The sequence below is a fragment of the Sinocyclocheilus rhinocerous genome, unplaced genomic scaffold, assembly GCF_001515625.1.
Source record: "Sinocyclocheilus rhinocerous isolate Xijiao unplaced genomic scaffold, SAMN03320098_v1.1 scaffold2026, whole genome shotgun sequence".
NCBI lineage: Eukaryota > Metazoa > Chordata > Actinopteri > Cypriniformes > Cyprinidae > Sinocyclocheilus > Sinocyclocheilus rhinocerous.
Window position 1 is genome coordinate 521230 of NW_015624871.1, and position 16483 is coordinate 537712.

Below are 16483 nucleotides of genomic sequence, written 5' to 3' on the forward strand. Positions count from 1 at the left end.
GCAGGGAGAACATGCATTGCATTTATTAGACTCCTCAAATATTAATGATAACCATCAAATGTGCATCACCTTCAGCTGCAGTTGCTCTATAAACCAGTCTCATCGCCCCTGCTGTATTTTACATTTCTCCCAAGGTTACAATGTGCACATGAAATTGCATACTGAAGTTTATTTAGCTCAGGGTTTACGATATAAAAAAAAAAGTATAATATGGCTGCCATGAAGATGGTGACTGACAGCTTAACCAATGGGTTTGTTTAAACTGTCTAGTTTGATATAATGTGTACATAATATAATTTTGGATTTGGTTCTTTCACTGTGAGAAGTATGAAAATGATTGTCTCTTACCATAGCACCATGAGCAAACCAATATGATAATGGCATGATGTGGTTAATGTTTCTAATGCAATTTATCTATTATGTGTTTGGCATGATGCACCAAGAAACACAGGAGCTGACTATGACCACAAATGGTCCATGGTCCTTATATGATTAAATATAGCCTACGTAACTAATTTAATACTATAACATTGTTTTTGGGCACAACAGCCTCTGCCCTTGTTTTTTTTTTTTTCTGAACTACTGGGCATTGACCTGTTTCGTAAATGTATTTTACACATTGATTCAGGATTCAGTCCAATTTGTCCTTGTCTGTACTTGTCTCTACAACGTGAATCAATCGATCACTGTCTCTCCCAGTGGCACTAGTTAGACCAGTTGTCACATTGTGCATGGCACTGCATCTGACTACAGAGTGTGTTGCGCTCGTGGCTGCGTTCAACAGGAGTCAAAAGACAATCGCGCGCATTTTATAACTTAAAAGCGATTTAATTAACGATAGAGAAGACTACAGAATTCTTTAGTCGGTTCAATTTGCATCGATTCCCACCAGATCGACCATTTATAAGTGGCATGTTGCCGTTTTCCGCTTGAGCGAAAGACTCTCGCGCGCGTTTGGAACAGAGAGCATCGCGCGCGGTCTCCAGTCCACTTGAGATATTTTATATCAGAAGATTTCTGGACATTTTCGCCATGGCACCGCCACAGAACGGATCTAACCTAACGGGGAACTTTACAAACCAGTTCGTGCAGCCACCGTGGCGCGTCGCGCTCTGGTCTGTGGCGTACAGCTCCATCCTGGCGACCGCGGTGTTCGGGAATCTGATCGTCATGTGGATCATTCTGGCTCACAAGCGGATGCGAACCGTCACCAATTACTTTCTGCTCAACCTAGCTTTTTCAGACGCGTCGATGGCCGCCTTCAACACTTTGATTAATTTTATTTATGCCACGCACGGTGACTGGTATTTTGGAGAAGCCTACTGTAAATTTCACAACTTTTTCCCCGTCACCTCCGTGTTTGCGAGCATTTACTCCATGAGCGCAATAGCAGTCGACAGGTAGAGTACATGTGAAGATAACATTAAATCACTGTGAGAACTCGATGGTTGTCGTGTTTAATGCATGCCTTTCATTCATTCAGTGTTGAAAGTGCGGGATCAGATACTCAAAACCCTGCAACACAATCGCAATAGGCCTAAACTTTTTTGTTGTTGTTTTTAGAAATGCAATCTTTTTTATATTTATATTTATATTTATTATATTAATCTATTAATGAAAAACCTAGAAAAACGTTTTCTGAAAAAGAAAAAAAAGACTCTAAAATGTAGTGCAGCATCGATTAAAATATTATAAATATATTTATATGTACATTATTTGTACGTTTTTTTTTTGATAATCGAATTGAAGATACTCTGCTTTTTTTGTGACATGTCGACAAAATGGCTTCTATGTTGATTGATTCACACTGACATTGAATTGGCAGACATCAGTTTTTCAGATATTAAGAATATTTAAAACTAATTTGCTTTACTGCTTTATAAATAAATAAATCAAAATAAAAAAATTTAAAAACCCAAACATATATATATTTTCTTTTTATAAAATAATGAAAATAATCATAATGTATAATAAATACATTAGCCTACATAATAAATAACAATATAATTTATAATTCACAAATTGAAAACGTCATAGAAGAGATTCTGTGTTTTTATATTTATTGCAACATTAATTTATTGGCATGCCATTTTATTAATATTTCCAATATCACAGTGACATGCATTTCCTTATAAAGCCAATTGTTATGCTTTCCCCCTCTTTCTCCCTTTTGTTTGTTCTAAAGAGTTCTCTGTGTACTTAAAATCTGTCCTTTGATATGGATTTGAATATATTTTACAGATTCGGTTAAGATTGATTTAAACCATTATTTATGTGTTACTTGTATGCTGATATTAGTTTGTTTGTTGTGCTCCATGTGTCTGTCATTTTTCTTAACCGGGAAAAGTGCCTCAGGCAGTCCTTCCTACTCATAGCAGAATGCTTGAGTTGAAATGAATGGCTGCACAATGATTGTGCATGGGTGAGCTCTGCTAACTTATTTACAGCACCTTCAGGGGGCGTCTTTGCAGGTGCAGATGCACATTCATTCTGTTCATGGAAATCACACAGTTCAACTGAAAGCATAAGTATCACAAGTATAATTTAATGTATAATTCTTAGCCTGAATTGAAAAGCTCAAAATCGAATTGAATCAATTTTGATGATAAATCAGTGGTATTCTTTAAAAAGTAAGGTAGGCGAGCAGTTGAGCATTTGTCACAATAAAGAATAACTCGGATTATTAATGATTATTACTTTTGAACATGTTAAAAATCATGTACAGCAACCTAATAAAAGCTTAATTTTACTTAGAGTAGTCGCTCATGGGGGCTGCCATGTGGAGATCACATGATGTCTAAGTAATACTGTGTAATGAGTGCTTCCTAGAGCCATAAAATTGTGCTTATCAAGTAGCTTCAAAGCAATTAGCCTTCACATTCACAATATTACACTGTCATGCTTCTCTTCCTACACTGATAATTCTTCAAGGTTTGAAGGTTTTTTACTGTGCATCATAAAATTAATTTGGCCTGAACATATTTAGTAGTGAAATGAATCCACACCAATTCAACAGTAAATTAATTGTCTCTCTCTGAACAGTAGACAGTCAACACAGATAGAGAAATAGTTTGCATTTAGTGCTTCCAAAGAGCTAGTGCTTCTTTTTTATTTTTTTATTTTTGTTATGATCAACATTTTTATTCAGATTTAGTTTCACATCAGAAACATATATCACAATTCACAGTTCCAGAGAACTATGTACAAACAGATGCCATGAAGCTGTCCACTTGTACCAAAGGAGAGGAAGAAAAATAAATAAAATAAAATTCAGATATGCATAGCAGTAATGTCAACTTTCCAGCCTATCTAGCAACATCACAGCAATATTTGCCCAACTCCGAATAGTGTAGTCTTTTGCACCGTTGAGCCTGGCAGTGGTACCTTCCAGCAAGGCAATGTCTCTGAAATATGATAGCCAGGTAGAAGATGTGGGAATGGATGGTTCTATCCATAACTTCAAAATAGTCTTTTTGGCAGCAGTACTAAGAGCTAGTGCTTCTATGTCTAGCGCTCATTGATCTTGATTCCTTTTTTTTTTTTACCTCTAATCATATGCAGTTTTTTGAAATTGAGATTTTAAAAGAAGAATCCAAACTAATATGAATGAGTGCAACTGATAGGAGATCTGTAGGACAGAAGCCACAAGGTACTGAATGCTAAATATTTCAGAGAGTCTCAGTGCTGTCTGAGTCAAATTATTTTGCCACAAGCACTGCATTGGAACTTTTGAGTTACAAGTTTACAAGTTACACATTTTTTTCCCCCACCCAAGTCTTTAGGATGCATAAAATATGTTTGCACTCTCAGGAGAATGTGCAAAACTGTCACTGGGGTGGAATCCTTTCAAAAGGTACTAATGTGAGCCACTCTAGGATCTAATTTGTACTTTTAAAGTATTAAAAGTATTTTACAGTAGAGTACTTTTAGAGTACTTAGAGTAAAGTACAGTGATAGATTTGGAAAAGGATGATTTAAAAGAATTTTTAAACGATTTAGAAGTCTTATATGCTCACAAAGGCTGCATTATTTAATACAGTAAAAACAGTACAGTGAAATATTACTACAATTTAAAACAAACCAAACCGTAAGACCTAAATCTTTGAGGGATGATGGTACCCACCCTGTCTACAACATCACCAAGGCTCACCCCGATCGGCTGTGCGAAAGTACGAAATCGCTCATAACTCCTAAAGCGCTTGTCAGACACTCAAGCGTCTTATATCATGGGAATCCTTGGGTCAAGACTAACAAAATGCACATGACATATTCAAACAGTAAAATTTTCGGCTATTTTAGATTTTTTGAAAAACCTAGTCCTAGGTGTTTCGCTCAACCTCAACAAAACCACTGCAGGGCAATTCTCTGGACTCTCTAGGTCAATAATTATCAAAAAAAAATAAAAGTTGAACTTTACACTTTGGGTAGCTATAACAGGGTCATTTAAAAATGGGCGTGGCCAAATATACCCAAAAACCTAAATCCTAAATGAAAACTTAAAGAATCTAGGTGAGCACATGCTACATATAATTTCAAACAAGCAGGCGAAGTTTTATGGAGATGAAACTATAGGTGGCGCTATAACATATACATAAATGTAAAAAACATATTTCTATGGTAAATTACCTGAAATTTCCAAAATGCTCGTTTTAATCATTAAGTAGGTTACAGGCTTGCTAAATAATACGTAATGTTTTCCCCCCTGTAATCGCTGCTTGCAGCTATATTGGTTCTTATTACTGTTTTTTTTTTTTCAGGATTCTTTGATCAAAGTTTATTTAACAGCATTTATTCAAAACAGTTTTTTTTTGGTAACAATCATCTTTAATGTCACTTATGATCAGTTTAATGTGTTTTTGCTGAATATAAGTATAATGTTTTGTAAATTTTTTTTTTGTATCTTCTTTTTTAGGAAGATCTTCTCACCCCTTTCAGATGTCATGCTGAGCCTTTTTTTATCATCCTTTTCCTTTCAGCACCCTGCTGATATGTCCTTATTTGTCCTCTGATTAGACATCTCAGACTTTAATCTCACAAAATAATGTGAAAATAATGCGCATCAAATGGGACTTTTGAACTTGGGGTACATGGTAAATTATTTTTGATGCTATCTATGGCCCTTGAATCATGAGCGTTATGAGTTCTGCAGCTAGTGAAAGATGAATTGTCAGAGTGCAATGCTGTACAATGAGTCCAAGAGCTAGACACTGTAGCTGTATATTTGACAGGCACCACTCTAGGGCTGGACGATATGGCCAAAATTGATATCACGATATATTTCCTAATTTCGGTCGATACGATATAATTCCGATATCGATATGAACACTATTTATCTGAAATAGAAATCTTTTGTAACATTATAAATGCCTTTATCATCACTTTTGATCAATTTTAAGCATCCTTGCTAAATAAAAGTATAATTTCTATAATTTCTTTCCCAAAAAAATAATAAAAATTATACTGAATGGAAGTGTATAATGTTACAAAAGCTTTTTACTTCAGATAAATGCTGATCTTTGGATCTTTCTATTCATCAAAGAATCCTGAAAAAAAATGTACTCAACTGTTTTAAATATTGATAATCAGCAAATCAGCATATTATACTGATTTCTGAAGGATCATGTGACACTGAAGACTGGAGTAATGATGCTGAAAATTTACCTATGTATGATCACAGGAATAAATTACATTTTAAAATCTATTCAAATAGAAAGCAATTTTAAATAGTAAAAATATTTCAACATTTTACTGTTTTTGCTGTACTTTGGATCAAATAAATGCAGCCTTGGTGAGCAGAAGAGAATTCTTAAAAAAAATTTAAAAAACAACATTAAAAATCTTACTGTTCAAAAACTTTTGACTGGTAGTGTAGGCTGATTATTCTTATAGATTGAAACAAATGTGCTTCAGCCAGAAAAAAGGGTATGAAAAGTGCTCCGAGTCGCTGCAGAAAACAAAAAAATTGAACAACAACAAAAACTGGAAATGTTGCTGGAGACGGGCTTATTTAAAATGAAAACTCATTCTCTGGCAGCAGGAGGCGCTTTTAGAGTGATAGAACTAGCGGTTTCTCCAGTAATGGCTGTAATCAAAGCAGCTCCGCTCATGAACGCTTCTTTATCAGATCAAATGAAAATGCCATCGAAACTTTTCTGAAGACAGTTAATTCCCTTCAGAGATACATTCATATAAAACACCCGCGCCGTGTTATGATTTTGAAACGTGCAGTGCTCATGTTTATTCAACGAAGTCAAATGGCAGAAATAAATCAATGTATGGGAAACTGGTAATGTATATCGAAATATCGGAAATGTGTTTAAAAATCATATCACCGTTATTGAAAAAAATTATATCGCGATACATATTGATATTGAATTATTGTCCAGCCCTACACCACTCTAATGTCAAAAATTAAACATGATTTTTTCTGTGTCCTGTCAGTGGAGCTCATGTCAGAAAGCAAGTTGTCACTTTGCACTAGTGAAAATAATAGAAGCAATATAACTTTTTTTTACATTTAAGACTGATATGAAGCTCATGGCCCGAAGCTTGGGTTTCTATCACATGTTGACTTCAACTATGGCTTCTAGTTAAATGTCAGGTTAATCAGGTGTAATGCTTATTCATATGAATTTAGATCACTCTAAAATCAACTTAAGCTATTATTCAGCCAACAGTATAAGATGAAATATGCTTAAAAGATGAGTTGGCAATTGATGAGCTGAAACACTTTTGCATTACAATCCTGATATAATCTGATTTATTCTAAAAGTGGACTTGTTTTGAGGATGTATCCTAACTGTATTAATTTACAAGGCTTTTATATTTTTTTAATACTGTAAAAGCAGAAGTACAGTAATTCAATTAAAATGGTCCTATCATTGGCAAAACAAACTTTGTTACGGGGCTGACAAGACGTGAGACCTGCAGATCCATGTGCAAGCTTTATTGAAAGCAGAGGAGGTCAGAAACACAGGCAGGGTCGAACAGTGGCAAACAGGTATATGGCGGGCAAGACACAAGAATGGTCCTAGGGCTAGCGTAGGTCAACGAACGGCGAACAGAATTCAAAGGGCGAGACTAAAGGGATAAATCCAGGAAAACAGGCAAAAGATCAGAAACCGAGAAAACAGACCAGGCAAGACTAGGCTAGGAAGCTAACGAGGGCTCTGTAGAGTAGCTATCACTGCTGGCGATAAGCGCATACAATACTCGGCAGTTGAAGGGCGTGAGAGAGGGTTAAATAGTGAGTGAGTGATATGATACAGCTGTGTGCAATCAGTGCTGTGTGCAATCAGTGTAATGAATGATGGGATATGTAGTCCGGGGTGATATGCAACAGTGTAGTGCGAGAGTCAATGAAGTGGAAAGGGTGACCTCTGATGGCTAGCAGACGGAAGTTCATGGACCGGATACGTAACACTTTCATGTTTTGAGATAAAATCTCAAGTTACTAATTAAATCCAAATCCAAACTACTATGAAACTAAACTGCAAAAATGATTTGATTGACATGATTTTTTTTTGTATTTTATTTTTTATTTTTGCGTATCCTTTTTCAAGGTCCCTAATAATTTCAGTCTGAACAGTCTGTGCTGCACATTTCAGAGTGGGTTATTTTCTGATTTCATGCAGGCTTTTCAAAGATATTTAATACTGAAGGATGAAAAATGGAATATGGTCATAAAAAGCTATATTATGACTGATTTTGGCCCAAAAACCTTCATTAATAATATTAAGTGGACCTTGGTGTATAAAAACAAAATGTTAATGTGTGAAATAACCCATTTAATATAGGGAAAATTGTGTTTTTTTGCGACCAGTATTCATTAGCGACCCAGGCATAGTTACTGCAGTAGGGAAATTATAACAGATAAGAGAAACCAGATTCAGTCTGAGTGTTCTTCACAGTTATTTCCTGTGCACAAAATGTCACATAGTGCTCGTGGCTCCAGGCTTCATATTTCACAACCCACATTTGCTGTTACTGTTGTTTTGCTGGTAGGCAGTCACTACTCTTATATACAGAGCAATTGTGACATCTGCAGGAATTTGCAGTTGGTCAGTGTGCTTGCACTGCTGCATTTGGAGGAAAGTGTGAGATTTGTGCTGACACCACTTGCCCAGACAGTGTTTTCAGTACGATAAATGTTTAATTTTACTGTCAGAGAGATGGCATTGCTAACAAAACCTCATTCTGTTGGTTTATGAAACTTTAATGAAACTGTTATGTGCACCATTTTTAAAGAATAGTGGAGGCCATTAGGTTCAATGTCAGTTCAAACATTTTGTCATCAGTGGCGTTACACTTTAATGCAGTGTTATTTGGCTGACTGATTTTACATGAATAGAGTACAAAATAGGGTTTGAAAGTCTAAAATAGCTGTATTGGTCTGCTGTATGTATGTATAGCCTAAATTAAGATGCTATACTCAGCCGTGGCTTGCGAAATGTTTTGTGTTTATTGATAACTTTGATTTTCTGTAAATTAAAGGAAAAATTGTTGCATTTTGGCAACCATTTGGTAACCATTTTATAGATAGATAGATAGATAGATAGATAGACTATCTAGCCTGAAAAGCTAGTTTCAAACATCAAATAAAGGCACATTTATTTCTTTATTTATTTGATAAATAACAGGATTAGTTTATTTAATGGGATGACAAATTGTACTGTATCCATAAAATGTGTTGGCTTGTATGAATGTGGCAACTTAACACATCACAGCATGACATAATGAGTTGTTTTTAATTGCAGTATATTAATTAATCTACATTTGTGAATGTTTACTAGATACATGCTGAGATTTAGATTCATGACTATTGTAACTAATACACAGTGTACCCTTCCGTCGTCTTTCCTGTTGTACATCCAAGATGCCTACATAAATGCTTTGACATCCATGTCGTCCATTTCCCAAAATAACCTTCTCTGCACAAGAGTATAATTGGTTTTCTAATAAGCCATGCTCTGCTTACAAGAGTGAGTCATTAACAAAGCAAATGGCTTATCATCACTCTTGAATGATTTTGAATATGTTAACCACAGAGGCTTAGCCTCACATTATGGTCTTGATTTCAGAAGTAATCAATGGCATATGATTGATCAGTGTTTCCATATAGTTGAAATGAAGAACTGGAGTGAAAGTTCAGTTCTTCTTATTACTGTTCAGTTATGAAATATTGTATTCACTTGGCAGGTTGAATTCTTGCATAGCAATGGAGAGAAAGATTTAGCTCACACCTACAGCAGCAGCAGATATGAATGGTCTCTTTGATGTGACCCATTATCAGTCAGCTATTAGATCATTACACAACCTGCAAATTGAAAATTTGTCATTGATGTGAAAATGTGTCTTTGATGTTTTATCATATTGATGTTATGTGAAACCGTCAGACTATATCTGAGGCGTGAGATTGAACAGTCATCTGTTTCTGTTGCACAGGTACATGGCTATCATCCATCCCCTGAAACCACGACTCTCAGCCACAGCCACTAAGGTGATCATTGTGTGTATTTGGATGCTGGCTGTGGTTTTGGCCTTTCCTCTGTGTTTCTTTTCAACCATCAAAAAATTACCCAAGCGGACCCTCTGCTACGTTGCCTGGCCGAGACCTTCAGAGGACCCTTTCATGTGAGAGCTCTTTAAATATGCATGCATAATTTTCTTCCATTCCTCACAGTTTATTTGTAAAGCACTTTGAGGTACAATCTTGAATGAAAGGCGTTTTATTATTATTATTATTATTAATAAGAGGAAGAATATAATTGTTGTTGTGTTCTTATTAACAACAACAACAACAACAGTAATCCTAATACTAATAATTACAAAAATAGTTGTTAATATCACTACTACTACTTGTTACGTATCCGGTCCATGAACTTCCGTCTGCTAGCCATCAGAGGTCACCCTTTCCATTTTCATTGACTCTCGCACGACACACTGTTGCATATCACCCCGGACTACATCTCCGATCATTCATTGCACTGATTGCACACAGCACTGATTGCACACAGCTGTTTCATATCACTCACTCACTATTTAACACTCACTCTGATCCCTTCCCGGTGCCGAGTATTGTTTAGCGCTTATCATTTGATAGCTACACTACAGAGCCCTCGTTAGTTTACCCTGCCTTAGCCTAGTCTTGCCTTGTCTGTTTTCTCGGTTTCTGATCCTTGCCTGGTTTCCTGGATTTATCCCTTTAGTCTCGCCCTTTTGATTCTGTTCGCCGTTCGTTGACCTTCGCTAGCCCTAGGATTATTCTTGTGTCTTGTCCACCATATTCCTGTTTGCCGTTGTCTGACCCATGCCTGTTTCTGACCACGCCTGTGAATAAAGCTTGCACATGGATCCGCACGTCTCACGTCTTGTCAGCCCCGTAACACTACTATTACTATAATAATATTTATAATAATCGTTAACAACATCAACAACAACAAGTATTCTTCTTCTTCTTATTATTAATATTATTATCATTAACAGCTATTGTTATAATTATTAGTATTATTGGTTTTATTATTAATTTGTATTACTGTTGTTGTTGTTAATAATAATAATAATATCGAGACAACTATTGTTATTAACAACCACAATACTACTACTACTACTAGTTGTTGTTAATAATAATAATAATAATAATAATATTTATGCGTGTTGTTATTAATTATAAAGATTATTCATAATAGTTATAATTAATATTATTAATAATTTTTATTAGGAATGTTATTATTAACAACAACTTTAATAATATTAAATCTATTTTATTCTCGACATAGCCAGTATATGGAAATAGTGTCAGTGTCAACAGAGTTTCAGCATTCACAAGTGTTTTGATTGCACACCAGTCCAGTTTGAGAATGCATTATTCTTAAAGTTATTGTAGAACTGTGAGGTTGGATGCAAGACTGAAAATGTGAATAAATCTGAAATCACACTAGGATTTGTATCACAATTGTGATATTTTGGGCAACACTGAGCTTTTCCCAAGATCTCTTGGAGTTAAATACAGTCTGATAAGAAGCATTAAAAAAAAAAAGGTTCACACAGTGTGTAAGTGATGTTAGTGACTCCCCTGTTTGTCTAAGAATTGTGTCTTCATTGGCAACACAGGTGCTAAATTTCTCTCTCTCTGGTTACAGGTATCATATCATTGTGGCATTGCTGGTGTATGTTCTGCCCCTGGTGGTCATGGGAATTACCTACACTATAGTCGGGTTGACGCTTTGGGGAGGAGAGATTCCTGGAGACTCATCAGACAACTATCAGGGCCAACTGCGAGCCAAAAGGAAGGTAAGCAGTTCACGTTCTTGTTCACGATCAGCGGTTCTCAATTCCAGTCCTCGCGGCCCCCTGCTCTCCATATTTTGCATGTCTCTCTTATTTAAAACACCTGATTCAGATAACCAGATTGTTAGAGGAGAGCTCAATGCATGAACTGTGTTCTGATTGACATGGTCCCTACACAGTGTTCCGAGATGTGCAGAGCGGGGGGTCGCGAGGACTGAAATTAAGAACCACTGTCTTAGATTGACTAAGAGATAACGCATCGTCTCAGCAGAGCCTTTGAGCTGGAGCAGAAGTACAGATGCAGAAAAGTTAAAGAGAATTGAGAGATGTTGTAATATTACGAACCTGTAAGACCAGGTGAAATTTAAGTGGTCATCAAATACTAATCCCAGGTTCCTGGATGTAGAACACGGATGTGCAGTAATGTTGTTGTTCGACTGATGGAATGACCAGAATACACACAAACATCAGCGTAAACACAGCGCACACTCACATTTAATGGGTCATTACATGTGGGATCAATAAGATATTAGAGAAGGAAGTTTTCTAAAGAAAATGGAAAGGGCTGGATAGTCCGACCGGTCATTTAGATCACGCGTAGGAGGAAGTCGATGGAAGGGAAGGATAGATAAAGAGATGCAGACAGTGATAAACCCAGAGCTGTCTTTTAGTTGGTTTTGATTTTTCGTACACACATACTGCTAGCCATGGTGAAGGAAAAATGGACTGGATGTTTGTCAAACTAATTAAATGTTAATATTTGCTCCTGCTGTGGAGATTATAGAAGCAACTGTCAGCCCATGGGCCGAATCTGGCCTATCAATCATTGTTATGCAGACCTCCTGCGGATTTTGATCAAATCGCAAAACTCTGCAGTGAGTTCAACGTTTAGTGGTTGTCAGTTAGTGGACATCAATCCATATCCAAAGTGTTTAACCTTTTTAAAAGGATTTTTTTAGCCCAAAATCCAGCTATTATATTTTATTTAATATAAACCAAGCCAGCATGAGTTTAGTTGCACTTATTTGATCATGTTTTATCCGATCAGTTATTTTTTATTAGGGCTGTCAATCAATTAAAGTAAACTAATTACAGTAATTACATGATATGCTGAATAACTGATCACATTAATCACAATTTCTCACGTTTATTAAAGAGAGTTTCAGAAAATGAAAGTTTTGTCATCATGTACTCTGCTTAATGTTGTTCCAAACCTATATGACTTATTTTTTTCGGAGGAGCACAAAAGATATTTTGAAGAATGTTGGTAACCAAACAGTTTTGGTGACCACTGAGTTGAATTGGATAGAAAAAAAAAAAATCTCAAGCATTTCTCACAATGTTCTCTTTTATGATCCACAGAAGAAAAAGTCATACCGGTAGAATTAGAGCAAGTGTCCTTAGAAGTCAATAAATTGTTCGTTTTATTTCCATATAATTTAGCATACATCAACATCAAAAACAAACAAATCAACAATAAATCTACAGTCCACTCCACACCATGTTTGTTTGTCTGTGTACTGTAAATATGTGCTAGACAGACGCCTTTGGCCGTTGCACTCCGTCCAACTGTTTTAAAATGCAAGATGGCATTCTGTGTGAACATCTCTACTCAATCTGTGCCACCTGCTTTAGTTAGATGTGATTTGGTACATGCATGTCGCATGTAGTACAGGTCAGGGGTCTTAATTAAATGTGTTTAATGATTCATGATTATTATACTAAATTAAGTAGATTAACAAATTGACAGCTCTAGCATGACTATATAAATCTTCAGCCTTACAAGAGATTAGTCCCAGCAGCTGATACAGCTGCACATCAGCCCATGTCAATAATCCCATACACAAATGTAACACACATACATATACATTTCCATATATGAAATATACTGTCATATGAAGTATAAATATGAAACCTATTAGAAATTAGAACAATTTCATACAATAACATATATATCTAACCCATACTATGTTTATGTACATGTAAATATAATACAATTTGTGACACATATGTCATGTAAATATGTTACTTTAATAACATTGCTATAAAAAATATTGTTGCCATATATGGCAGCTACATATACTGTAATATCATATTAAAAAAATAATTATATAGATATGAAATCTATAACATGAAAATATAAATGGTGATTTTTATAAACTTATATCTTCTTATAGGTAGCATATATGGCCATTTCACTCTTGATATAGAGCAGTATATGTCATACTGTAGATTACGATTCCGTACGATATGGTGACATTAAAAAAAGAAAAGAAAAAGTAACTGAAAAAAAAAGAACCTTCAAAGAAGAGTGGACTGATATGTATGCTTTTAAACTCTGTACTTAAAGGTGCAATAGGTGATTGTCTTCAGAAACATTTTTTGTTATGCTGGTTGAAAGTCTCTTCACATCCCGATAGCAATCATTAAGTTAAGTGTAAAAGTGTAAGGTCTAAATGTATTTATTTGTATTTATATATTCTGTGGAAGGCGTAGGACCAAGAAATGTTCATCCAATCAAAATGCTCGGTCCGAGCAAACTGTTCTTAAGGGAAATGATTTTCCAGAGAAAAGAAGGATATTTTATATTTGTTTTTGTCCATTTATGTTAAATGATTTAGGTTTTTTTATGTTCACTTTTTAGATTTCAAATGAAATGTTGAGATCTCCATTACTCATTGCAATTGGAAAATCTTGTGCTTGAAGGAATTAGATAAAATTCCCTTTGATAGGGGATGGGGCATTTATTGACATGTTCTTAGCACTGAATGCTTAGAACTGAAAAATAGGTTTTCCTTGATAACCTTGACACAGTAGTGGTCAGCTTGGGGCATTTGCACAGAAAAACACTTAACAAATTAGTAAGGTTGATCTACAGCACTCTTTGACTTCACTAATGTTAAACCAATCAAGAAAAAGTAAATCTCCCAATTAGGAGGGGGAAAAAAAATGGTTTTGGACTAGAAAAAACTCAAATGCTTAGGTCTGCTTCCAATTTCCTGTTCTTTCACAGTATGTACTGAATTCAGTGGAAAAACAAATAGATTGCTTTATGGTTTCTTTTCTAGTAGGCTATTAACAAATTAATGTGGACTGATGTGAGAAGTGGCTCTGAGTGACTTTGGTTCGTAAATTTGCTGTTGTTTTAATGGGCACAGCTCTATTAGTTTTCTTTCCGATTTGCAACAGAATCAATCAGATTTGGAGTGTGTGATCCCTTCTGTCTCAAAGTTGTGATTCTTGTATAAATACATTAGTGCCACCTTGATGTAGTCCTCTGTGTATCATGGATGAGAATCCTGCGGGCACTTCTAAGTGTAGCCAGTAGAGATCGGTTAATTAAAGCCAGATGGTCCATTAAGTGGGAATGATGTGACATACTTAACTGATGAGCTATTTAAGATTTGTTAAAATGAAGTTTTCCGAAGTGTACACAATATTGCAGCTCAACAGAGAACATGCAAGCCATTGTAAGGACTTTGACGAGGCTCACTCAGTCCTGGAATACAGCTGTTCACTGGTTCAATAGGCGTTTTATGTATTCTACATTCCAATCAATAGCATTCAGAGCTCAGCCTGCCGGTTATATGTTTCATTAACGGCTGCTGCGATTGTGCTGGCATCTTGATCGCTCTCTACGGCTGCCAGCTCGTCATGTATCTTCCTTCTATTAGTGGCTGGCATGCCGAATATGTGAATTTGGACCCGGTTAGCTCTTGCGCATTCCATATGCCCCCACTTTATGTGATGTGTAAAGGTGATTATGGGAACCCAGAAGCATGAACTTCTATTTCAGCCTTTAGAAGACCCTCAATTAAGCCTGGGGCCATTTTCATTTTTATTGTCAGTTGAAATGTAACTCTTTGAGAAGATTTGAGAAACTGTTGGGTGACCAATACACACCTATTTGAGGGCTTTGTGTAACCATTGACAAACCAGAAAAAGCAAGCTATTTTTTTTTTGAACATGAATGAGTGGTGCACAAAATGAGCAGCAATGGAGTGGAGATGTTAAAAGAACATCAGCTTTATGTAATGTACTTTCAGATTAAAGCCTGTGCCATTCTATTCTATTTTATGATGAAGCAACACCCGTTTCTTCTCTCCATTATGAAATGTTTGCAAAAATACTGTCAAACATGGAAATTGTGTGTTTTCTGAAAGTTAATCAACATTATTTTATATTGTAAAGGAGATTAAGACTTTCATATAACATGGGTTTTAGAAATAACTACAGAGACTGAAGAAAGTGGCACAATATTTTGCATCTTTGGTTGAAAATTTTACAGAGTAGAATTACAAGTACCAAAGTGGTTGCAAAATTAATTGCATTATAAGGAATATATTATACTTTGACTGAATGAGTTGTCAAAGTTGGCCTAAACAGTACTTTAGTATTTTATTTTCTGTCATGCATATTTAGTTTATAGGTCAACTGCAGAGTTTTTAATATTTTATTTTCATTTTATTTTATATTTCATTTAAATTTATTTTGTTTTGTAAAATTAATTCTAAGATTCTTAACCTTAGCATCATCTTTCTTGATCCGGAGCAGAACACATTGTTACTAAACATAAACTTTTTGTTATCATATTAGCTGAAAGTTTTAGGCAGCTGCACTTCGCTATTAGGATTTAGGCATCATGGGTCGAATGCCTCACAAGCAGTACGCTTGCCTTCAGGATTACCGAGGCAGTGCTTCCTTTGGATTGCAAGATTCAGTTATTAACACTAATCCAAGCCTGAGGAAAGTGATCCTGTGAGTTTTGCTCTGATGATTATGGATTAGGAGGCTCTGTTGATGAGCCAGACTCTGATCATGTCACAATGGCTGCCCTCACTCTGTTCTCAAGGCACGTTTTTCTCTGGTTCTTTGGAAGGTGTTGTTTGTGTGTGATTGTGTATTTCAGGGGTGGGTCATGTTTTTTTTTTTTACAATTCCAGTTCAATGAAAATGATAGAATGAAATATTCATCTATTGATCTTCTACCATACATTTTTTTTATCACCATTTTTATATATCACCTTCTAGTTTACAAATTGACCACATTCCCCTTACATATATATAATTTTTGTATATTTTGTTTATATATATATATATCACCATTCACCTTCTAGTTTACAAATTGACCACATTCCCCTTACATATATATAATTTTTGTATATTTTGTATATTTTTATATATATATATATAT

At 35.5% G+C, this 16483-nt stretch overlaps 1 protein-coding gene across 1 annotated transcript in view; it reads left to right on the plus strand.

Annotated features, from left to right (window-relative positions):
• Positions 1 to 704: 704 nt before the first annotated feature.
• Positions 705 to 16483, plus strand: part of tacr3a (tachykinin receptor 3a) — a 35945-nt gene continuing 20166 nt past the window's right edge. Inside the window, exons 1-3 of the mRNA XM_016561075.1 lie at positions 705 to 1400; positions 9445 to 9633; positions 11142 to 11292. Coding sequence (XP_016416561.1) covers positions 1033 to 1400; positions 9445 to 9633; positions 11142 to 11292 — 708 coding nt within the window. The 5' untranslated portion in view covers positions 705 to 1032. The remainder of the gene's footprint in view (positions 1401 to 9444; positions 9634 to 11141; positions 11293 to 16483) is intronic.